At 39.9% G+C, this 26,053-nt stretch overlaps 2 protein-coding genes and 1 long non-coding RNA gene across 3 annotated transcripts; all 3 read left to right on the top strand.

The window, feature by feature from the left end:
• Positions 1 to 123: 123 nt before the first annotated feature.
• Positions 124 to 14,045, top strand: LOC118430059. The gene is made up of 22 exons (XM_035840766.1): positions 124 to 135; positions 397 to 465; positions 944 to 1,009; positions 1,860 to 2,054; positions 2,497 to 2,597; positions 2,916 to 3,066; positions 3,570 to 3,682; positions 4,460 to 4,807; positions 5,574 to 5,686; positions 5,914 to 6,205; positions 6,604 to 6,846; positions 7,306 to 7,519; positions 8,036 to 8,335; positions 8,654 to 8,829; positions 8,983 to 9,178; positions 9,542 to 9,688; positions 10,211 to 10,412; positions 10,898 to 11,047; positions 11,711 to 11,806; positions 12,177 to 12,326; positions 12,662 to 13,534; positions 13,783 to 14,045. The coding sequence occupies exons 1-22, from the start codon at positions 124 to 126 to the stop codon at positions 14,043 to 14,045; spliced, it is 4,470 nt and encodes a 1,489-aa protein (XP_035696659.1).
• Positions 14,046 to 14,276: 231 nt separating this feature from the next.
• LOC118431024 lies at positions 14,277 to 16,743 on the top strand. The gene is made up of 2 exons (XR_004832919.1): positions 14,277 to 14,428; positions 15,038 to 16,743. It is a non-coding gene; the product is annotated as an uncharacterized LOC118431024 (long non-coding RNA).
• A 2,885-nt stretch (positions 16,744 to 19,628) lies between these two features.
• On the top strand, positions 19,629 to 24,886 carry LOC118429973. Its single transcript, XM_035840619.1, has 2 exons — positions 19,629 to 20,869; positions 24,056 to 24,886. Exons 1-2 carry the CDS (start codon positions 20,153 to 20,155, stop codon positions 24,146 to 24,148), a joined length of 810 nt encoding a protein of 269 aa, XP_035696512.1. The 5' UTR covers positions 19,629 to 20,152; the 3' UTR covers positions 24,149 to 24,886.
• The last annotated feature ends 1,167 nt before the right edge of the window (positions 24,887 to 26,053 follow it).

Genomic DNA, 26,053 nt, shown 5'->3' with positions numbered 1-26,053 from the left:
GATATAAGATAAGACTAATACATGATAAATGATACATCGTTATTCATATACATTTGATCCAAACTGCTCTGACTTATCTATATGCAGGTGACACCTTTCTGGTAAGAAAGGAAAACTATGAAGATGGAGGCTCAGGTACGACATTGAAGGATACCTAGTGAATGGTGCAAATCTCCAAATGACTATGTATCATATAGGAGACCAAAAATCGATGTCAATGAACGATTTAAATGAGATGGATTATTTTTCTCAAGTTTTGTTTTGGGATTATATCTCAAGATAATATTTTAGATTAAACTGATTGTATTCTCACAAATTCGGATGTAACTCCTATATAATTATTTACTCACTTCTCATACTAAGTCTTATCTATCTTTTTCTCTTCTGTAATTATAGGAAATGATGTGGGAGACGAGACTGAAGACTACAACAAGGAAAAAAGAGGAAGAGATACGGCAATCGAAGGTACTACATTGTTTTTACTACTAACAGTAATTCAAGATGCCTCGCATGTCTTTCAAAACTGTCCTCGTAGCGTTGTGTTGGCGTGACAGTTATTGTGTAGAGCTCAGAGGTCCTGGGTTAGAATCCCCTGACATACTACTAATGCTGTGCTTTTAGGAAAGGAAAAGCAGACGGATGCACTCCACCTCCCAATACCATGCCCCAATACTTATATAAACACAGTTGTTTATTGCTCCTTGCCTGTCCAAAAACCAAACAATGAAAGAGAAATTGCTCCAGCCTTAAATGTCTTAAATAGACCAGAATCACATACGTAAACGATCGTAAATGCGTTGAAAAGATGTGTTTTTCTCGTCCATTGTACTCCATAAGGGGTGTAAAAATCATTTATCATAAGTTAAACTAAGACTAATCTACACTTGGGAATAAATAGAGACACATCACTGTTATTTTAAATATTCCCTTTTACGTTTGACAGATGGAACGTATTTTGAAACTAGTGAGTATGAGACTGAAGAAAACAACAATGAAGATGATGGCTCAGGTAAGGTGGTAGAGGGCAAAATTTGAATAATGATGTTCACGACACACAGTAAATAGCACTTCTTTCCTGATGTCATATTCCAAGTAAATCACCTTTTGTTTGTGATACGATAGTTTTATTTTCTATAGTTAGATAGAGCAATGAAATTTGTTCTATGCTGCACATTGTAATCGAAGAAATAAACCTAGTAATTGTCATGTTACATTAGATTAGAAAATACACCTCTAAAAGAGCCTGTCGATGAGAAAATAGCTTAGGGTTAAACTGCAAAATTTTACTCAAAATATAAATTGACAAGATTTCTACGAGTACCTCACACCAATAACACCATTCTTTTCTTGTACCTGTCTAGCTGACAACTTTCTAGTAAAAAAAGAAAGCGGTGAGCATGACTCAGATTATATCTATAGCTCTGATTATGTCTACGTCGTTGCAATGTTTTGTGCGTCCTTATTCTACATGCTAGATGAACTATCACTAACAAAGGTAGATGTCAGATTGCATTTATTATCGACAGATGAGCCAACGCTGCGCGGTGTTTCAACTGGTCATGCGAAACGTCAGGAGGACGTAGGTAAGTTGCAAAAGACAGAAGGAATCAAACATGAACTTTTGAATGCAACTAGCAGAATTGTATGTTTATATTTTAATTTCTAGGAAAATCGTGAATAAATTTTTGCGTTAAATAAGTTCTGTCCCTCATAAAGAAAGTAGGTCAGTGAAGAGATGAAAATGTAGAATATAAATGTATTGTTACCTGTTTGGCTATATATTCCTAACACTGTACTATATGCGTAAACACTTTGATTTTGGTGCATGGCATGCAGAGGCTCTAACCTCGATTGGGCAGGGTATAGGGCAGAAAATCCAAGACAAGGTCGGCGACAGGCTTGCGGAAGCTATTGTGGAGAATTACCAGGAAAAGGTGGTCAGTGGTTTAGAGGACTACGTTGGGAAACAGACGGAGAAGTTCGACGACAAGTACAAAGACGTGCTAAAGGACACCAGTGGGCTGGCAGCGGGTTTGAACCGTCCGGTTGAGGAGGTAAGCACCGGTTTATGTTGGCCATATTGATTATATTGTTTTATGTCAGTAAGCTACTTCTCCAAATGGTGTGGATATTCAACATCTCCCAACTTTCTTGCATGTATCACCTGAAAAGATTATAACTAACAATTGAGACAAGTATAAGAAAATTTGTAAGTAAACGTTAACTGAACATTGATCTCCATTATCACATAGCAAGATGACGTCGACCAATCAGTTCCCAGTTTACGTTGGTTATGACGTCGTAACGTCAAAGAAGTGTCACAAGTGGGAAATGATAAATCCCTAGCTGTCAGTTATTGGTTGATATGGTTTGAGGAATGAGTAGAGAGTAGAGTAGATTTGAAAAGTATTTGACATGTCAAGACTGTAATTGTACGCAGAATTTTCCATGGTCATTGTAACGTTAACATTAACCCTTCATCAATGCATTTATTAGGCAGATATCCAACTTGTTCCGAAGGCGGGAGCCACGATGGGTAACATGTATGCACCACCAGGCTGGGAGGTCCGTCATAAGTACAAATACAAGGATGACAGGTTTGTGTGCAGTTCTCAGCGTGGTAAAGAAGAAGGAGTTTTGTAGAGGCCTTATCTTATTCATCTAATGGCAAATGTTGGAGGACATGTACACTACAGAACTCCAAGCTAGTAATATGCTTGATTTATGGCAGTCAACAATTACCGGGACGATACGAACATGATAATCATATATCACAGATAATCACAGAGTGATTTTGCGATAAGAAAACAAAATGTTGGACAACGAAGTCGACTTTGTAGACATGGCTTTGCCAAAGACGTAGGAAGAGTACCAATACTTGACTGTTAAAAATTTATTGTTGTTATTTTTACAAGCGATAAGGACAAAGGCAGCTCCGGCGGACAGACAGCAGCCTACACCTACCCAGCCGGACTAGGACCAGTTCTGATGAACGGCTGTTTCGGGACCGGCTATAAGAATGGGGATCCCTGTTATAAAGCCAAGATACCACGGACAGGTTGCCCTGTAAGTTCAACATCTACAACATCCTCTTTTTTTCAGCTAGATTCTTTAAACGATTAAGGTAACCGTACACTCTGCAAGGTGCCAACGACACTATTTCGCGAATGAACAATCTTGAAGTATGCATCACGCACCAACGTGGAAAGGCTATAAAACTTTATGATTCAGTGTCAGGTTCATAACCGACTGCTGTGTTTACTATGACGTCACGGGCGGAAAGTAACTTGATTACCTGGCATCAGGAATCGGATGTTCATTAACACCAGAAGGGTGTGTATTTTGTACAAAGATTATGCTTATGATGATTTCCTGTATTTTTGTTGTACTTTAGTGCCATTGATAACATTAACCCTTTAGATGTAAAGGCACAAGTACAATTAAAAATAGCATTTGTTACAGTAAGAGTCATTTCTAAAGGTAATTGGTTTGAACGGAACTTATATCAAGGTTGGCGTTCCTTTTTCTGAAAACTCCCGATGACAATATGTCCCGTGTCTCGTATATAGAACCTCATCGACGGCGCGACCTACCTTGGGGTCGGATTTGACGGGAGAGGTGTGTACTCGGCAGAGTCCAGGAAGAAAAGCATCATCCAGAGATCATGTAGCAACCTGCAAACGTAAGCTTTATAAAACAATAACACAAGCTAACTTCTTGGCCTAATTTCTTGTTTTAATTAGTAACTAATCAATAAAACTAATAAATAAAGGTTCCCTTTTTTACTTTTTTTTTCAATTGATCCATCATTTCATTCAGGGTTTGATTTTGCACAGCCTGGGCAGAGAGGGCAAATGCCTCTAATGTTTGCTTTATTATTCTGTACGATCATTTTAGTCCATGCTCCTTAAGATTATAATATGCATAGTATGAAATATGCTTCTTTGGCTCACGAAAGTTTCAATTAATTTCTAACCAGTAAACGATGCATCAACATAGTAGACAATATGGAATCATATAACTTGAAGGTACACTGAAAAACAGCCCAGTATAAGATTTTAGTAGACAAAAAAAATGGTATGAAAGCTTGAGTATTGTTTAATGTGCGAACCGGCAAAGACCACAAGGCGCGCATTTGAAAGGGTACTAGGTTCCCGGGGAAAATTCTGCTCCTCTAGGTGCTACTAAAACATTTCTAGTTTCCGCCCTCAAATGCATGAACCAATCAGGTACTGTTTTCATTAGTGAAGGCATTGATTCCTTTAGAATATGCATGCTTTTCAAAATAGGATTTTAGGCCCCATTAGACCATCGTGAAGAGTCTCTTAGCATTAATCATCCTTGATCTTTTTTTAGAGATTAAACCAATGATATGTCACTGGCATCAAAGGTTTGAATCAATGAACAGCGTTAAGATTTAGTGTACATTTTGTCCAAATGTTGTTCTTTTTGTGAACAGATACGGTGAGAATGAGGTTCCGGACTCCATGACGGTGCAAGGCATATATGACACGGATGTGCAGTCCAAAACATTTAGTTCATTGGATGAGTACAGGCAGTATTTAGAGGAGAAATCGGCCGTCACTTCTGCCAAGGCCATGTTCCAGGAAGAAATAAACAAAGCGTCTGGATATGACGCAGGAAACGCAGGGTTTGGATTTGGACTAGCGGTCGGAGAAGGACATTCCAGCAACAGTGGGGAATCCAGTCAATCATCAGGCTTCCGGGCCAGCTCCTTTGCTAGAGGTCGGCTCCGTCAAAAACAGAGACAGACATTCCTGGCTATGCTGGAGATGAACATATTCAGGTAAAACCGACTTTTTCTCCCTAAATTTTACACTACATTCGTCAAACAAAGTAACATAAACATGTTGCAGATGTAATAAAACAATATTTTTTTGTGATTTAAACATTTCCTGTCATGTATGCATGGAATACTTGCTAAGTAACGTAGAACGCCGTTATCCTGGGAAAATTCGTTTTTTCTAAGCACCTTCGATCAAAAAAGTAAAATGATACATTTCGGGTCCAAAATTGTTTTACTACATATTATATCCAAACTAAAGACGCTGCAAGACGATACCAATAATTTTCTCGGTAAGAAGCAGGAAACTGCTTTCCACCGTATTGATTAAGTTTCGCATCCTACGTTTTTTAGCCGAACTGTAGCCCTACGGCCTGAGGGTGTCCGCCAACCTCCGAAATCGTAAAAGAAACTCCGGTCATGGACATTACAGAACAGTCTTGTTCTGTGTCCAGGATTCTTGCATGCAATTTGCCAAATGTGTACGAGTGTCCAGCCGACTGTACATGTTGCAAAGCTGTATATATTGGTCGCTTGTGTTCTATGATCCTGATCATTGATCTTTCGGTCGTTCGAATGAAAGCTCCAAGGTAGCGAGAATGTACGGGCATTTCATGTTTTGATCTTGACACTATATGTTGCGAAGGGGTCTACTAGGTTTGAAGTAGACCTTTTATTTTGTAACTGAGAATTCCAGTGCATAAGGGTTTGGTTATAAGCTGGTTTATTATCAATTTCTTATACAAAGATTTTTCTATCTGATGAACAGGTATGAGATCTTCATGGACGACATCAAGCCGGACCAGCTGAATGTGGGCTTCCTGCGAGATTTCATTTCGCTGCCTCAGTCCTATTTCTCTCCCGGGGCAGAAATTATCTTCCGTAAGTAGGCAAAACATTTCGCATTTCCTTTATTGTAATGGTTTTCTAGATAGACCAACGGAAACAATCAAACTCTCTTATCCCTACGGCTTGTAGGATGTGGAATCAATACAAAATCACTAATGAAACGTCATTAGTTCTTAGTTGCACATACAGGAATTTCAATGTTCACCAAAGAATAATACCGTTGACATCCAAAAAAAGTTCGTTGCTATTCGCAATTTCAGAGAATTTCTACCTCCGGTGGGGAACACATTACATCAAGTCAGCCAAGTTTGGAGGACAGCTGAAGATCATCAAAACGAAACAAGCTACAAAAGGCCTGACGATGTCGGAGTTCGCCACTAGAGCCGAGGCTGACTGGAAAATGACTATGAGCACCTTCTCAGCTCAGGCGTCACAAACCAAGGAGAGCAGCTGGTGGCACGACCACGAGTCGAAGACTGAGTCTCAAAAATCTTCTGGAAAAGCAGCTGCTGATTCGGCGTCGACGGCGAATAGAAACCAAGGGAAACAGGCGTAAGTTTCTTTTTTTAATCTGGAAAAAAGGGAAGCTATTAGCGCTATAGCCGATATTTACTCACTAATCTACTCGATGTGTGTTTACCCTTAAAATTTTCATTTAAAAAAAAATGTTTTATTGAATTGTTTTATTAAGTGTGACATCCAATTGGTCACTTGCAACACTACATGTAATAGTACGTAGCCTTTAGTATCTCATGTCACAAAACAGAATTGCTGCATTTAGCCCATGTTGACAGGAACATGCAAATCAAGATCATCAATTAACGGCATATCTACGGAGATCGTGATTATATCTGACGATAATTATAAAGATAGATATGGAACTGAAATAGCAAATACATTCTGTATAGTCTTAGTAAGAAACAACTTTTTCCTTACCAACTGCATTTTAGATCATCCCAAGAGTACAGTAACGAGGTGCTGTCAGTTCAAGGCGGAGACCAACAGATTGCCGCAGCCATCACGGAGATGTACACGACAGCTCTGGCTACAGAGCTGAAGGACTGGTTAGAGTCCATAACAGACAATCCCAAACCATTCTCATTCGTGTTGAGACTGGTTACTGATCTACTGAACATCCCTTTCGACTCACTCTTTCCAGCAGGAAATGTAGACTACGGATGCTTTGGTAGAAGGTAAGTTGTAAAAAGGCGCATTTCTGGCACTCTGTAGCTGACGGAGGTTCAGGACAGAGATCATTACCTTCTTTTGTTCTGGACATGCTATGGTCTGAGAAATTTCCTTATTGCAGACGACGATTTTGTTTCAAAATCTGCAAATAAATCATGCAAATGAGGTCATCATACACATACTTTTTTTAGTACATAATGCAATATGATAGGTTAATAATAGCATTTTTGCTCAACGGAAAGCTATTCTATAGCAAAGATGATCAATTGGTTCTATACATAAAAAATTATGAGGATCTTATTTCAATAATCAATGACAAACACTTATGATACGTCACTCAAAAATATTAGCACCCTTTGGCGAAGGTATGGGGTCATGGAGTTCTAGTTTTAAAGTTAAAAAAAAAACAGTTTCCTGTATTATGTGTAGACTTGCAGACTATTCAGTTTCTTCATTTTCCTTAGGAATCTAAAGACGGAAAAGGGAACAGGTCGAAAATACTACACACAAAAGACAACAAAGTCAGGCGTTGGTAACACAGCAGGCAAGAATGTCAGTGAAACGGTTATGATCTCCGAGATCCGTTATTGTGACTTCGCTGACCGTAAAGCTCTCGAAGACACCATGGTGAAGAGACGGCTATCCCTAGAACGTGCTGTGACGGTGTACCTCGAAGAGGTAATTGGAATATAAACTAGAAAAGCAACATTGTCGTTAAATACAAACTGTTTTCCCCGTAGCCCTTTGTCAAGCTATTCGCACACAATACTTAACCATTAACCAATAACCATTAGGCTCGAGATATACTATTGTGTGAGAGTACAAAAGATGGTCATTAGAATAATTTTAAAGAGGTAATATCGTACCTTAGGCTCTGATTGGCTAATGATAGCAAAAGGAAAAAAAGTACGCCACAAACACAATGTGTTTTCCAAACCGGGGAAAGCAAACTAACCGAGAAAATAAAATATTTAACATTATGCTACCCTTTCAAATACAATAATGCTGCTTTATCTAAGTATGAATTATTTACTATAATGGAAGTGGCGACTTGCATTTTTAGCTTTCTCTAAATTTCCTATCAGTACGCACATAGGTGTATGTTGAAAGCAGGTGATCATGATTTGATTGAACAGTACGCTGAAACGATGATGATGGCGTGTCTTTAGCCATTATATGTTATATTATTTCTAGGGTCGTATCCTGACTTCCGATTTCCTCCTGCCCGCTGGAGAGGCAGGATGTGAAACCGCCACGCTAGCATACCTACAGGTAAGCAACAACGGGGTCCCTACGTGGAAGGAGATGATTGGAGGACAGGAGTTCACAGTCATCTTTGACATGCCGTACGACATCCCGGAGATCATCGAAGCACAGGATGTGCTGCAACTGAAGTTAATCCGTCACATGTGGTTCTCAACAAGGAGAGGATCTGTGCCACATTTGTATGATGGCTACGAAAACAAAGGGAGGAAAGACGCCCAAGGAAAGAAGGTTATTAATAACAAGAACACTTGCATGCTTATTTTATATTGAAATATGTTTAGCCACGATCTATTCATCCCTCTGTCTATCTACGCTGGGGTTTCGCTATGATCCTGGCAGCTGAATGCATGGCCTATAGGCTTTCAAGGCTGGTTGTGTGGTTGGAATTCTGGTCAGGTAGCCAGACCACTGCAGCCTTTGCTTGACAATTAAACCTCATCTCACAGCTCGTGGATTTTTCCTAGTCTCTGTAAAGGGTCTATGTCTAACACTGGTAGGTGAGGGTCGATGGAATTAAAAATGAAATTGTTTGTTACGAATCGGCAGGTCATAGTATTGGGTCTTGTCATGACTTACAATGAGGAAACAGGCGTCTTCACCGTGACTGATGACGACTTTAAGGCAGCAGCTTCAATCCTTCCAGACCTACCAGAATGGATAAAGGGTCGCAAAATAGCCAGAGCTGAATACAAAAAACTACTCAACCATCTGAACCAGAAAACGTGAGGAATATTACTCATCTTTAACATTGGTTAAAATTGTTTCACAATAATTTTCATTTCTGAAATATAATTTAAATTTCATTATGTATTTCTGTTGATAATAGGCATGAATACGAATATGGGATCTCATTAATTTTTTGTCTTTTTTTGTAGAGATACAATGGGCGATGTTCCTTGCAGCATCCAGTGGTCCAATGCTCACCGTCTTGACCCGACCAATGGAGGAAAGTGCATCCACTTCACTGCAGCGTCAGAAGGCGACATCTTTGTTGTGTTCGCCAGCATCCCAAAGAACCATGAGACATGGGTGTACATACAAATATCACCAGACGGAGTAGCATTATACAAGGTTAGCACTTTTGATATTGTAAATTAAGTCTGTGAGGTTTTCTTTTGAGACTACCTTACATATATATTTGACCAATGTTAAATATGCATTAGGTCTTTCTATGTGTTATTTGAATTCAAAGTATGATACAAACATTTGTTTCTACACTCAACCTTTCCATGGATCCACGAGGTCGAAAAAATCATCTGCAACGGCTTTTTCAGTTATCTTTCTGGGGAATGACCTAGGCCAGATTCTGACAACTACTGGGCTATTTTGAAGTATGGGTTCTTTATGTGGATAATTAGTAACTAGCTACCAAACTATGTTTCTGCAAGTAATGTACAATAAGAATGTTAATTGATCTCATGCACACCATTTTAGGCAATGCGGCTACAAACAACCCAGCTGAATGACATCGCTGGCAGTCTAGGTTCGGCAACACTGTACCAGTCCTACTTTGTCTGTGTGATTGAGGATGCAAAGGAGAAGACCACGGTCATCCAATATGGCAAAACACCTGACAATGAGGTACGTATATTTATTTGCAAGAAACATGGTATTTTCATTATTGTGCTGCTTTGGCAACGATGCAAAAGCAGGAGTATGATTACAATACATGTAAAAGCTATCAAGAGATTGGAATGTCTTTTGCATTCCCTACCTAATATGTTTCATAGTTATGATGACGTCAGCACAGTGAATTCAGAATTGAAAAAGGAAATGGTATAGAACACCCAACACGTACATTGTTTCTCTTTATTTATCTATTGATTTGGCTGTTCAGCACGCACTGCCAGGGCTGCCCAACAATCAAGGTACTGCTAACAGAGACAAGGACAATACAAATTTAATACGGACAGGCTTATATTATCAAGTAATAACAATATGCCATAAAGAATCAATTTTATGAATCCCGTTGGTATAATACTCTAGCTACACACCATATTTTGTTGAGGACAATAATTAATCGTAATGATCACGTTAAGATCAGTTACTGTTACTGCCCGGTTTTCCGGCAACAGCTACAGTCTCTTTTGTTTGCAATAACAGGAACGGCCGCATGTGTGGTTGAGTTTCACATTCCATGAGTTGGAGTCTCTCCGATACTACTCCTTCGGCAATGGGGGTTCCCTTGTGAAGGTGATGGGGCTGTCACTGTTGGACAAGCCGGTAAAGGACTACATCATATGCCGAGAGGGGACAGTGATGATCAATGGGATCTGTCGACAGAAGTGTCACTCTGAGTGTAGAGGTCAGTTTTGTTAGTGTTATTTAATTTCAAAATGTGATCGTTACACAAATTTCCTTTCCAATATATCATCGACTGTAGAAACTACTTGTATACTCTTAAGATAATGTGGATCTGAAAAACTAAACTTTAAAAAACGCTAACGTTGGAGATCGTAAGAGCACTAAATTGCTGACAGCAATACCAACCTCTGACATCAAACGTATCGATGTATTAATTCTTCTAGCAATACTGTAGCATTGAAAGTTGTTTAGGAAAGTTGTTTAGGTTGATATCTTTATTGTAGTATTGAACATGACTAGATTATACTTAAGCACTTAATTACTTCTCTTTGTCTTTATGGCTTTGTTATCTCCATGGAAAATGGGGGTATTTTTTGTCATTCAGAAGATGTTTTGTTATTAATTTGGCTAAGAAATTTCCACAACTGTATCTAGAAGTAAGACATACTCTCGATTTATTGAACAGCCGATTTTTTTTCTTTACAGGTTGCCGAACAAGCGGATCAAACCGGCCGACTGACTGCATCGCCTGTAAACATCTAAAGGTGCCCAGGCCTGGGCGAATTGGCTCCTTCGAGTGTGTCGCGCAATGTCCACAGCACATGAAAGCTGTCCCTGCTACAAAAGCTTGCACATGTGAGTGTTTACGATAGATATGTCTGTAAACATGTGAGCATCTGCAATACATGGCTAGCTGTTTTACCACGTTACCTTCATGACAATTTCGGCAGTGAATGATCTAAACGAACATGGTGGCAGGGCTTCATACTAAATATGGTTCAATAGTATTTTTAAATCTTGAAATATTTTCGAATAATATATTTATATGAATATATGAATATGGTTGACTGTGTCCATCAAATTTCAGAAGTAGAAAGGGGGAATGCCACAAATGAATGTTGATGTTCGTAAATAAAGTACCATTATGAATTTTCTGTACTTCTTACAAGTTCATGACTTTAAGTATTATTATTTATTTTATTTCATTTTATTCCCATTCATTTTTGAGCATGAGACAAGAAGCTCACAATGAGCTTATGTAGGTCTTCTGCTCTGTATATTGCATACAATGACAATCAAAGGTGTATAAAATTGAGATTATAACGAAACGTATAACTTAAGATAACATGAACATAAACTAAGTCATTTCGCAACATAAGAATAAAAAAAATACTAACAACAAATTAAGTATTATTGTGATGGGACGGTGGACTTGAGCTCCTTCTACCATACGGGAAAAACATAATTGATGATCGTATCGATTCTTCTGTTGTTGCTGTTCTTGTTTCCCGATCCCAGGCATTAAAAGTATGGAGGAGGCACGTCCCAATGGCGTGGTGGACTGTGTGACGGAGTGTCCTCGGACTCACTTTGATGATAACAACGTCTGCAAAAGTATGTTGGAATATTTCGTTGGTAGTTTAGGATGCCACATTTAACTCTGCGCAACAAGTTCGGATGATCGGAATTGGTGTTACATTCAGCACTTACATGTACATATCTACTGTTTTATGAAGGTTGTACCAAATTTGACAACCTAATCGCTCACATTGTAAAATTAGGTTTGATATGCATAACTTAGGGTAGGAGCACAGACCGAGTAATCACTTAGCATTGTCTGAAGTTTAGTAACCTATCCCAGAAGAATTGAAACGACCTCATTTAAGTTCTCATATATAGTCAATAGATTTGCAATTCCACAGCTAGTTAGAGAATCGATTGTTTTGGATCTCTAAGAACGGGTTAATATTTTCCTTGTTAACAGAATGCAGTAGCTTTTGTAAAGACGTCAGTGACGAAGGGAAGAGGGTTTGCTCAGGACCCGCTTCCAAAGACTGTAACGTGTGCAAGTATCAACATAACGGACGTTGTGTGGAGGAATGCAGACCAGGACAGAAAGCTGTCAAGACAGGAGGTTTATGTTTATTGTCAGCTTATTAAGAACTTTTTGCTACTTCTTGTACAAGTCACATTTATCATATCTTATAAATTATCAGTTTCAAAATGTAGTTATTGGGTTGGGTGGTTTGGAACAAAGAACTTACCATTTCTCTGTATTCCTTGGCATCGTGTGCTTTTGACACAGACATACAGGGCACAATGTCATGTGAAGACGCAATAGAAAACAAAACTATTCAAATGCTAGAAAACAGTATTGAAACAAAAAAACTTAAGTTCAAGATTTTCTGAAAGCCATTATCCAAATGCTTCGAAAACCTTGAAATCTTTTCGCCTCTATTGTCATATTAGGAAGTGGAGCCTTTGTCTGCCACCAATGTCGGGCCGGCCATGAGTGTAAGCTGGGAGACGAGCGAGAAATCATCTGCCCAGCAGGAACGGCCAGTAACGACAACAGGACGATGTGTGAGCCGTGTGCAGCAGGGGAGTTCAGCAGCTCTCCAGGAGCGACGTTCTGTCAGAAATGTCCGACCGGGAAGTACAGTATAGGCGGGGGGTCCATGCGGTGTTACCCTTGTCCGGCCGGGAAATACAGTAGTGAAGCAGGTTCCACAGGTTGCACGGTCTGTTCCGCCGGCAAATACAGCAGCACAGCGGGGTCAAACAGTTGTAAGCCCTGTCGCGTTGGTCAATATAGCGATACAAAAGAATCCAAGAGCTGTACGGCATGTCCTGCCGGAAAATACAGCAGCAAAGTGGAGTCTACGACTTGCATGAGCTGTCCTGTCGGACAATACAGTAGCACAGCGGGGTCCACGGGCTGCACCACCTGTCCTGCAGGAAAATTCAGCAGCACAGAGGCGTCCACGAGCTGTCTGGCGTGCCCTGCCGGACAATTCAGCAACACAGCGGAGTCATCGAGTTGTAGAGCTTGTCCTGCCGGACAGTACAGCACAGCAGGGTCCACGGGCTGCACTGACTGTCCTCCTGGAAGATACAGCGGCATAGCCGGGTCCGCGAGTTGTGAGGCGTGTCCAGCCGGAAAATACAGTCCGACAGCGGGGGCCACGAGTTGCATGACGTGCCCTGTTGGGAAATACGGTCCCACGGCGGGGTCCACGACCTGTAGGGCGTGTCCTGTCGGAAAATACAGCAGCAGAGCAGCGTCCACGAGTTGTAGGGCTTGCCCTGCCGGATTGACAAGCCGACCAGGGTCAACTAAGTGTAAGTGTACCTCTGACTTAGGCAAACATTAAAATTTTTAAAACTTGAGAGTGACGTAAGGCGTATATGTTACGTATCTGAATTTTCCGTTAATTAGATCTTCGTGTATACCCACGACTGCCGACACGACTGCCGACACGACAAAGTCAAATCTAATAGGAATAAATAGGTTAAAAGACATTTAAACATACACACAGGATATCAATGAATCTTTAAATAACTTGTAAATCTTCTCTATTCATTGTAAGGTACATGCTCATCAGGCTACACCAAGTTCCAGCGAAGCTGCTTCAAGGCCTCCCGAACGCGCAAAGACTACCATTCGGCCAGGAGAGACTGCCAGGCAGTAGGTGGATTCCTGGCCATGCCTAAAGACAGCGCCACCAACGCGTTCCTGGTCCGCCTGGGGAGCAAAATCATACGGAGGGGGAACTTTTTCATCGGACTGAGTGATCAAAGTGTTGAAGGGCGATGGCGCTTTGCTGATGGGACCGGACTAGGTACTGTCTAAATCATAACAAGATGAAAACATTTTAACAGGAAAACCTTAAGAAATACAAAATCCTGACGAGTTAACAGTTATACAGTTACAGATTCCAATGCCTGTCCTAGTTTGATCACAGTCCCAGTAATTTCTGGGAAAATATCACAAGCAAGTGTTAAATATAATAAATCAAAATGCCTTAAAGTATAGTCAACTCCAGATATTAACGGCCGCAAATGTGTAACCATAAACAGGTAGGTACCGGAACTGGGACCGTGGCGAACCTAACAATGCACATAGTAGGTTGGGTGAAGACTGCGTTGAGTTGAAATGGACAGGAAAATGGAACGACGTGCCATGGACCTGGGGATACCGATACATCTGCCAAGTCAAACTACCACGTGGGCACTGTGAGTCTCTTTCAAATAATTTCACAGTATCTGATAAAATGACCTTGCGTGACCTTAGCTTTCATTCTTTGATAGATTGCTGCACCAAGAGTGAATTCCGATTGCGTCTCATACAAATCGGACCCTTCCACAGGAGGCAGAAATCAATCACACCCCTAACCCTGGGCAAACAGGGACTTTCATTGAAACAGTTACAAAAATCACCACCACAAAGGAGTTATATCCTTTAATTTTTACATTCATTATGAAAAATATGCTTGGTTTTTACACAAACCAGCAACAAATTACATTATTTGTATTAGGTCGGATTATGTTAAACACGTAAATCAATGACTTTCCTAATTGCTCATGTAAACTATGTCCTAATTTTCCTAATTTGTATCTCGTTGTGCTTATCCTCATCTTCACTACCTGCATTTCGAATATCATGAAAAACTGTCTTTGTTCAGTTATCCTCCTTGACAAATTATTACTAAAAACTGTCTTTATTGATGCATAGAAATGTCAGAATTACAATGATATCCGTTTTGTTTTCAAAATTGGAAAAAGTGGAAACACCTCTTGTGCAATTAGAACTTTAGCTAATGACGTTAATTTCTCTATTTCCAGATTGAGTGCATGGATCGACGTCACCAGTTGTTGATGAAAGAAAGAAACAAGAAATCTATTGACAAATAATCGACGTCCAAAAGATTTTTTTTTCAAATAACTAAAATCTCATAAAATGTTCACATATATTCGGGAGTTAAATCGTATACAAGCTATTATAACCTAGGTCTATGTTTTTATCAAATATTCTAATCGCATTATTTCATAGCTATAGTATATCCGCTGAGAAAGTAGTCTTATAAACGAACAGCCCACATTCTACACTTCATCTCACATTCTAATAACAGTTAAAGCCAAACATCGTTTGACAAAGCAACAGCACATTTCATCCTGAAAAATATGCAATGGATGTTTTTATGTTTAAAACAAAGAATGAGAGTCCACAAACTCTCCAACCTTCCTTATAATATGACTTTCCAATCGAAACAGCCCTACAGCGTACATCAGTGCATGGTAAGTTCTTCTCTGTAACTATTTCGTGTTGAATACTTAACCAATATATTTTAATAGCCATGATATTCTAGGCCAACAACTACGTATACAGGCCAGCACGGATTGTGAGAGCTGTTGTGTGCAGCGGATATATACAAACTCGAATTGTCCATGGCTTTACCTAACGTGCCCCAGTGTGTATAAATCAAATATAATATTCAGTTTAAGAAGTTTTATCACCATGATATCAATCTATTATATTATATATATAGATAACGACAATCGGATGCCATACCATCATATCAATATGCATATGCCATGAAACGATAGTCACTCTATGAAAGTTAGAGTCAATACAGCATGGTACAGTTGTTTGGTATTACTACAAGGGCCGCAGTTTTTTTGCCGCAGGTGCCGGGGCATCATTTACGAAAGTTTGGGCCTTACAATAATCGAAACAGTACATTACAACATTTGATGCTGAAACAAGCTATCAGTCAGATTGTTTGAATTGCATTTGAAAACCACTTTACTAAGCATTAATGAGAATTATTATTTTATAAACCGCAGCAATCTCATTAAACATGACTGTGTACCAGTTGCTGGTCATATATGTGACTCATTTAACAATTATGTATTCCTTTTCTTTCCAAGTATTTACCCATATATCCATAAGTAACGTTAAGTGAAGCATAGACCCCAGGTCTGTACAGTTGAATGTCTTAATACCACTGAAGATCTTCAGAAGAAAACATTTGAGGTCACCTTCCGCACATACTCTGTTGACACTAAGATCTGTATGCAACTCTTATGTGTTGGAAGAATATTCAATGTTAATTAAACCATTTTTAGTCTGTAACTGGAAGACAATATTAACTGTACGCAAATGACTGCCGGCAGATTTGTGACGACGCATAATTGTTCCAAGAAGTTAAGGAGCTGATCCATGTCGAAACGAATGCAACTATTGATATGCAAAGAAAATGCTATGTGGTAACAAGTCAAAGTGCACGATTATGTGAACTGTTGTGGGCTTAAACATGAACTAATAGAGAAATCTGATACTATGACATCATTTCAAGAAAGATCAGTAAACAATAGCATGGTTGTTGCTTTTCCCCTCAGAAAAATTAGAAAACCAGTAACGAATGCGTCAAGCAGGGTTTCCATGTCGTCAAATTTGCAGTCTGTCATTATGACCTGGTGATATCATAGAAAAATTCAATTTTTTGGGTACTTTTTACAATAAACTTGAATGGTGGTGGTTAAATGTGCATTTGTGATTCTTTTTTTCAAGAGTAATCATTCTGGTCATAAAAATATAGATGACATCATGACACGGAAACAATTTATGATGTCATTTTTGGCAGGAGAAAGCTTAAGGGTTTTCTAATCCGCGATCCGTGACTTAGATGGCTGTGCGAGGGAACGTCTAGCGGTTTTTAAGAAAAGTGCAAATTCAGGTTCTCTTAGACTAAGAGTTTACGTACTTACTAAGGCGAACGTTTTGTCTGCTTACCTCCAACGTAATAACGATTTATCCACGCACCTTACTGTAAATTGAATGGATTATAGCAAACAAAAGGGGCCTTACTGTGTAGAAATTGTCTGTGTACAGAAAAAGAAAAGGAACGAAATCACTTAATGCGCCGAACCTTAAACAAAAGACGGTATCGGACTGAAATGTTAAGACCACTCGCTCCTTTTAGAAAATCCGTAAAGACTTAGCATTGTTTCCCCAAAATGTTTGTGTAGTGTCTTTATGGGTCTTACGTATTTGACAGTCTTTGTGGTGAGTCATTGTAAAAAGACAAGTGAGGCATACGCGATTCGTTCTTAGTTGCTTTCGAATGAAGTCACAGTCTCTTTCGCAGCGCTTAAGGCCCCCTCTCACTTGACGTGCGGCACGCTTGCGGCATTGCTGCGTTCGTTCACTGCGGTACTGTTTTGTTATTTTCTCCGGTTCGTTATAATTCAGATATTGCGCAATACGTAAAAGTGTGACATAGAAGACCACAAAATACACAACAAGTAAGAAAATTCGTTCTTTATCTCTGAAATTCGTTGAGCATCTTCCGAACGCAGCAATGCCGCAAGCGTGCCGCACGTCAAGTGAGAGGGGGCCTTTACTTTTATTTGGGGGAGCGCTGACTTTTGAGATGTACAACATGGACTAATGGTTCTCTATCAACGAGAGAGGGCGATCCGACTTGACCTCAAAACTTTAAAGTTAGCCCATGTTAAAAATCGCGACACTGAGAGCCCCCCCCCCCCCAAATGCTAGAAGTATGTAAGTAAGGCTAATGAACACGATACTTCGAGCACGTTAACAAAACATCACACTTGTTGTAAAATGTAGGGGCCTTTCCCGGTGCGAGAGGACTAAATAGATCTAGTATATAAAGCTAGTATAAACTGTTTAGTACAAATGATTTGTTACGCCCCCAGGCGGTTTAACGGGAATGGAATACAAACAAACGACTGACAGAACACTACATCTCTGACTCATTCATATTAAACACACGATAAAACGGTAAACTGACACTGGGTACACAAAATTAAAGTCACATCAAAAATTTACAATCCACTTATCTTTTGAGTACAGTGACCTTTGATATATTTTGGCTTCAAACAGATTCATGTACGTTCGGGACTGTGTAATTGTGTGTCTAACAATATTGTGTATGCTCTTGTGGTTTTTGGTCTTAATCGTGCATTAAAAGACAAATGTTGTCTCGCTAGACTGTAACACCACAAGTCCGTGTCATCTTACTGAGCTGTCTGTCAGCAGTTTTGGGCTACTTCGTTGTTTAATCGAAGTAAGGCAGGGTATGAAGTATTTTTTGTATGTTTTGAATGGCGATAACGATATGTAGGTAGAGGGAAGTTCTGATTTAGACTAATGTTTTTGGCCACCAGCAAACCGGTAACCGGTAACTTACCTGAAAATTAAGCTTACCAAAAGCTAATGATTTTTTCTACCCAATGGTAGCTTGTGTTGTAATCGTTAAGTGTAACTATGAGAAAATATAAACGTAACCAATACGTTTGAAAATGTGTTTTCAAATCATTTCTACCGGTGAAAATTTAAGCAAAGTTATGGCAGACCTAAACCGCTAACAAGAACATGCGGCAATATTATATTCTCAAAGCAGATGTTAGTAGTGGCCAGGATTTTTACTCGTGCGCTTCCTTGAGGCAAAAAATATCCAAACCACAACAACTATGTATCTCCGCGACCCAACCTCTGCTTGGACAATAGCAATATCATTCCTCTTGTCAGTTTTTGTTCCACAAGCCCACGATTATCCTCAATTTCCTTAACTTTAACTTATATGTCATGAATCTGCCATATGACGACTCTAACCATATGTTCTTGTGCGAGAATTTAGCACTTGCTTCGATAGCAACGATGTCAACATTGCCAAACACGCCCGCCCTTCGCTCCGTGCTTTGTTTACGGTGAGCTCACGCCTTGGAGGCACTTTCCTCGCTCTCTATTCAAAGGAAAAGCCGAGTGTCGACAAACAGAGAAAATGCCGCACGTGTTTATCTGCAGAGATAGTGACTTCATGCGGAAACAGGGCTTACCAAGTCGAGGACAAGCCTGAATAATAGAAAGGTTCTTTAGCTATTGTTAGGGTACAGGCGGCTTGCGTGAGAGTTAGCAACGCTTGCATGACTACGGTCTGCGCGCGCATGTCTTTTCCTTCAGGTGGCTGCCTTTGTCGTCTGTTTTTCCACAGATAAGCAGCAAATTAATTAAGACCGTTAAAAGGCTTTTTGATAAACGCAGATATCTGATCTAAATACTCGTAAGTATTTACAGTTGGAACGTTGAACTTATAATTGATGCTTTAATAAAAGGTCCCCCCCTCCCAAATATGAGATGAACTAGCCCTACATGTCGTCTTTGTCAGTGAGACTTACTGGTTGAAATTGAGGGATCATCTTGTTGTCAGAGGTCAAACAATACCTGTTCACGTTCCCATGAAATGTAATGAAAGGTGGATGCGGCCTCGCGGTGAGGATTGGGACTGGTTTGTTTGTCTAGTTCCACGTCCTGTGGGTTTAGCGTGAGACAGGTGACCGAGCGGGAGAAAAATCACAGACACAGTTTTGTCTTGGTGAGGAGTCAGTCGACAGTTTGGAGTCTGCTGTGGTGAAGGAGGAGTAGAAGTGGCTAAGAAAGAGGTCGCAACGTGAAGTGGATAAGGCCTGCCGGACGTCTGAGGCGGAAATGATTTCTTGTCTTGAGGTAATGACTTTCAAGTTCATATTGGGAAGTTTCTTTGAGAAAATGAAGAAGAGGAACGGGTTGGAAGTGTGCGTTTTACGCGCCAAAAGAACATGATACGTGCATATGCTGTCTTGTAAATTTTACCGCCGACAATACCATGAGAAGATGTCAGGTGTTCGACAGGCACTTGGCAAAAGACAAAACTTTTCCAATGTATCGCTCAACTAAATTGACGTTGTGTACAAGAATCCTCTGAAATAAGACTGTAGTTTAACGTTTGAGCTTAGCACGATGCTATTTTGAGGAAGTTGACAAGGAAGTGAACGAAAGGCGCCGAAACCACAAGAAAACAAATTGACTCCGTTGTTTACGGAAGTGCTTGTTGCATCAACATTTCACCCAAGTAAAAGAAAACATCGGAAAGTCATCAAAACGTTTCCAGAATGCTGAAGCTCGTGAAGAAATCTATCGAACGGAATAAGTTCATGAAGGAACTCCACACGACACGGGAGAAGAATGCAGAAAGACGGGCGAGAAACGAGGGACCGTTGGTTTTCAACAAGCGGCTGTTCGCTGCGCAAGGCTCGGTGGTGATCACCCTGGAAGCCCGGAAAGTTATGGTGCGAAACGCGGTGAGTTTAGACCGGGATCTGACTCCGAGTGAACTGTTATCCATGCGACCTGTAGTGGACGGTTTGAAATTGATTCACAACGGATTGAAATACGTGAAAGACGCCATAAGCCATGTCGTAACGTACGAATCTTACGAACAAGACGTTTACGTTACCAAACAACCTCACGAAGACTTGCTCTCCTGCTATTACATCCTCAGCGGATCGGTAGAAGTCACATACGACAAGCCCAGCCGTAACTCTATGCAGGTTCACGAAAGCAACATTATCTACGCGCACGGTGTTGGAGAATTCCTCGGGATGGTATCCTCGGAGGGCCCGACTAGAGACTTGGCGCCGCCCGCTACCATGTATACTACCGAACCTTGCGAGTTTCTGCGCATAGATAGACAGAAATTTCACCAGAAAATTAAGTCTCTCGCCAAATTGCACAAAGAAGAGAAAGAACATTATCTGAACAACGTCAGTGTGCTCAGGACACTACCCAAGGTGGAGAAGGAAAAGTTGATGTCTGTTCTAGTAAAACAGGTAAGAATTCAAATCCAATTTCTTCTTACAACTGATACGATCTTTTTCCGTCCTTGTATTGTATTATAGAACGTTCCTGGAATGACGAAATATGAAAACACTATCTACGATCGTAGATTTGTATCTTGTGAATGAGGTATCCTTTTGGTTGGTAGTGCTGAATTCATATCAACACAGCGCTGTAAAGATGATCTGTTTGCAATGATATATTTTTAACAATTGTACACAAACAAAAACTACATTCATTACTAAGGAACAGTTTTCAATGCATTTCAACCAGTAAGCACGAAAATCCTTATCTTAGCGTTGACTGTTTGATGACAGTATTTTTAAGGCGTGCGTGTGCGTGCACTGTGTATTCAGACAAGAAGTGGTAAAACTCCGGCTTATTCAAAAAGCTTAATTTGTAGACCGTAGGTGTATAAAGTTAGACTATGTCGATGAATTTTCTTCGCAGTCAGCTTATTAGTCTTGAATGGAACTGACAACTACAGCTTTCTACAACAGCAGCTGTTTCCCTATTCTTACCTATCTTTTCTTTCTGAATTTTGAACACCTGGTTTGTAGGAATTGACCATAATCGGTCTTCATTTAATATGTAATGCCCTTTTAAACTATAATCTTGGACAATTTCCGGTCGCCCATTCAGATTGTTTTCCACTCACTGTGCAGTGAGAGGCTTTGACCAGCGATCTACGGGTGCCGTCATGTTGTTGTTTTTAGGCTGCCCATTCTGGCCGCTTGTAGCGTGTGGACCAGTGTAAGAGAACGCCACAACAACACACAAACTCTTGTTCCTGTGAGCACTTACATGGGCTTTGTCACGCGGCCTTGCCTCTTAGCAAATGCTGAAAGCCTCCTTGAAGCAACACTACAACTTAGTTTATTTTCGACGATATAAACTATAGATTTGTCACCATTTCCCCAACGGTTACGATTTTTGAGATTTACAGAATACGAAGGCGACGCTAGTCAGTTCATTAGCGGTCCTTTTTCTAATCTTCACAGTTTTCTGATTGTTGAAAGCTGTTCGTGCGTTGCGGATGGCTTGTTCACAAGTTTGCACGCTTAAGGGCGTCTTGCTTGTCTTGCCACATAGCTTACACGCAGGGAAATATATCGTCTGTGTAAAGTGGACAGGTCTGTTTCGCACTATTTCACCTGGATGTAGTACTTTGTTTGGAAAAACCCTGCACTCACAAACTATGGTATGGTTTAGGGTGTGAGATCTACGTCACCCTCCCTGAAAATATTATAATCTAGAGCCATAGAAATTTAAAAGTACCAAATGTACTTTTGGTTTTATTATTTTCCGATCGTACAAAACGTTTCCCTGTTTGTTTTGCGGTGGCCATCGTTAAATTTTCTTTTAACATTTCATGGAGATCTCAAAGGGTAATCAGTGTATAGTTACTGAGAAAAATAATGTAAATATGCTGCAATATTCTAAGTGTAAAAGAAAAATTGTTTAAACCTAAGGCCTGAGAGTGTTTTATGTTACCCGACCAACAGGCCCAAGATAAACTTTCCGACCCTAGCCATCATTTGCAGACAAAATTTAAAACAGAATTAATGTATTTCACAATGTTTTAAAGCTGCGAACAGTTTCCTTATATACTGAATTCTTGTGCTTGTACACTAGTATGACAAGCGCCTGCCTCCAAAATTAACTTAATTTCTTTAAGGTGGCTACAAATTTCAAGAAAATAAACATATATAAAACACTATCGATATACTGTACGTTACCTTTAGACATGCTTTGTCGTTTATCCTCAGAAGTAACATATCACCTACCAGCTAAATAAATAACGTCAGAAGTATAAGCCAACGACGGTACGTCTCTTAGAAAATGATCATATGATCATCATGATATTAATATAAAAGGGGACGTAAAATTAAGGAAACGTTTCTCAGTATACATAATTCGATTTTACCAAAAAATATATTACGCTAAAACTGGACGCATAGTTGTTTTTTGCCTGCTGTTTTTGTCCTTTTCATCTAGAAGGTCAACCGACAAAAAACAAACACAGGTGCGTTATGTAAAGCCCCTTTTCCACTAGACGGCGATCGCGCTGTGCTCTGACTGCGACCTACATAATATATGTGTAACATTCGATTTCATACTAGGTATATCATACAAAACGTAAAAGTGTGACTGAAAAGATAACAAAACACGCAAAGTGTAAAAAGATTTGTTTCTTTTCTATACAATTCGTTGAGTGATCTGTGAAATTTTAGGTAGCGTAGAGAGCGCGGCGAGAGCGCCGTCCTATTGGAAAGGGGATATTACAAAGGTGTTTTGTAGACACTCTTGAAATGATAATGACCACAGGTTGTTTAAAGTCCTGTGTCATTACGTGACAACGTGACAAATCAATCATTCCAAGTGAGCGTTATGTACCACTTTATATTTACAACAAGTTAAGACGTGGGGCAGTCGTTCCTTCTTGTTTGCCTGACGTTTCCGTGCCGATCAGCCGTCGTGTCTTAAATAAGACGGCCTTATATCGCGTGCTTGTGGCTCTTTTGTCGGTGGCAGAGAACACTCAGATACGCCTCGTTGGTGCGTGGATGGCGTCACAGAATGAAAGCTGCCTCTGTTGTGGAGACGTCCTTTGTTGTTGAACACATAAAACTTGCCTGTTGAGTGATGCGGGCAGTTCTTATCATCTTGTCAACTCCTTCCTACTCTCTAGGAAACAAAAACAAGTATGTTTTTCGTAGTGGACTTACTAAATCCCGAGAAATTATGTTCAATGTAAGCAATCATACTAGTACATACACCGTCCTAAAATAGGACGAGTTCTATAGGGAAGAATTTTATTGCGGAGTTATCTTGGATCGATCATAAACTTAGCTTCAATATGATATAATATTACTTATGATATGATATGATCTGATCTGATATGTTTCGAGTATTATCAACTTATCGTTTTTAGGTATTTTGAGTAATCTGTTCTTACAAACGACTACGTAAAGGGTCGCCATTGTTGATGATATGTCTACCGGATATGATTAGAAGATGTAACGATGTTTTGAACAGTTTCCTATAAACTCTCCCCCTCCTTCATTAACGTTGCTTATTGGCCAGATTTCTATAGAATACACTAGTTAACAGTTTTTTTTCTCATTGGTGATCATGATAATGACGTCACGCTTGTCTTCCTTGTGATTGGTCTACAGGAGTATCCTGCAGGGAAGCTGATACTGAGGCAGGGAGAACCGGTACATCACCTGTTCTTGCTCGTCAAAGGTAGGTCATCAGGGGTCAAATAGAGTCAGATATGTGACATATTTATGGCCAATTTGGATTAAAGATGATCTATTTTATGTAGATAAAAAAAGGCTGAAAAGGTTGAAAAACGAAGTCAATTTCAGAAAAATTGTGCCGGTAGGGAGAGGTCGCCTTGTTTAAACAGCAAGGTATGTAGGTGGAATTAAGATAATGTGACATTCAAACTTCGTGGCCACAGACTGCGAGATGCAGACAAGTCTGGAATAGTTCAAGGGAGGGGTTCCTCAGAGAGAGTGACAATGCCCTACCATGACTGACAAATTTCATTGGTTCTCCATCTAAATATGTTTAGCCAAAGTACGACAACAAAAAGGCGTATTACAGCTGTTTCAGAACTGTGGAATTAAAAACAAAATTCTTTCTCACATACGCACTGAAATAATTTCATTATATTGCAAAGGCAATTATGAGCGGACCACTTGATGTTGAACAAACCTGTCGTGTTGTATATATTGGGCGCGGGGCATTATGGGGTAGTGCCAGACAATAGTGGCATTGTGGGAAAGCGCCAGTGATGTAACGGTCACTGATTTTGAAACAACCATCGGACCGAGAAAAATTCAAACTTCTAAGAGTATAACGTCTGTAGTCGCTCCGTCACCACGTTTTAAATAAGTGTTCCAGTTGAGTTATTGCAAACACGGAACGTGGCTTGTTTCGCCACATGCATGACCGGTGATGCTAAATTTAGATACCAATAGAAATGCCTACACTTAAGGTCGCTAGTATAATTCAGTATTTAGCTATAGCTATAGACTCAGGAACTGCAAGCCGCGATGTTCTGTAATGTTTTTACTTGTATGTACTTAAGTATTAAATAATGTTCTTTAAGATCATAAAAAAAAACAATAACTGTTTAACCCATAGTATGTTAACTATAGTTCTAGTCCAGTCTAGATCTACTGAGTTATAACATACTGTAAACTATCCATTGCTATGAAAGAAAAAGTCCTGAATGTAAAAAAAAAAAACTTGTTGTGTTTGTAACCATCTACATGTATCAAACTTATTCCATGACAATTGTGGCAATCATGTGGTGTATAGTGGTTATACATAATAGCCTGTATATGTACATGAAAGAAATGCTTATACGAAGATTCTTCTTCCATGCGCATTACCTATTGTGCCTAAGAAATGTACTCTTACTTATACGACACTAGTACTTCGAATTACTCCCTGTACAGTAGCTTGGATATGTAGCTATGTTTTTGACAAATGTACTATTTGTTTTGTTTTTTCGAATAAAGCCTTGAAAAAAAAAAACTGCAAGCCGCGAGGTTGATTCCGGCTGTGTCGCTGACCCGAAAAGGCCTAGGACGGGTTTAATCGCATTCTACTGTACATTGTATCACTCCTCACATTTACTAAACCAATGATGAGAGGCCAGGGCTGCTTCTTGGGCTTCTTAACAGCAGCCGTAATTTAACATACCTAGTTAAGATTTTCTTCCTCAAACATTGCATTCTTTTACCAAAGAAGTAATTGTTTCCTTAGATCGTGTGTCTATTGCTTTAAAGATGAGAAAGATAGCCACTCAGAGAACAAATATGTCCAGTGCACGTACTAGTATCACTCCGCCAAACACACTCACTTCGCTTTTTCTTGACTAGTTTTCCCCACACCTCTTTACCGTCCATCGCTGGGGCAAGTTGCTGGGGGTTTAGGGCTGACGTCAGAGTTGCGTTGCGCGGTACAGTGCAAATTTGGGGTGTGACTTAAAATCCTTGAAAATCCTTCTTTTCCTTGAAAATGTTTGCCCAATCTGGAGACTTTTTGAGTTAGAAGGGACAAGTAGGGTCTAAGCTTTCCTGTTTGGGTCAAAATTTGTTCAGTTCAGCAGTTTAGCTGGTGTAAATACAGGTTTTAGTTATAGGGTGCTACCGGTG

This window comes from Branchiostoma floridae, chromosome 14 (genome assembly GCF_000003815.2).
Source record: "Branchiostoma floridae strain S238N-H82 chromosome 14, Bfl_VNyyK, whole genome shotgun sequence".
Taxonomy (NCBI): domain Eukaryota; kingdom Metazoa; phylum Chordata; class Leptocardii; order Amphioxiformes; family Branchiostomatidae; genus Branchiostoma; species Branchiostoma floridae.
Note: the sequence above shows the minus strand (reverse complement) of the source record. Positions and strands in the feature narration are given on the sequence as shown.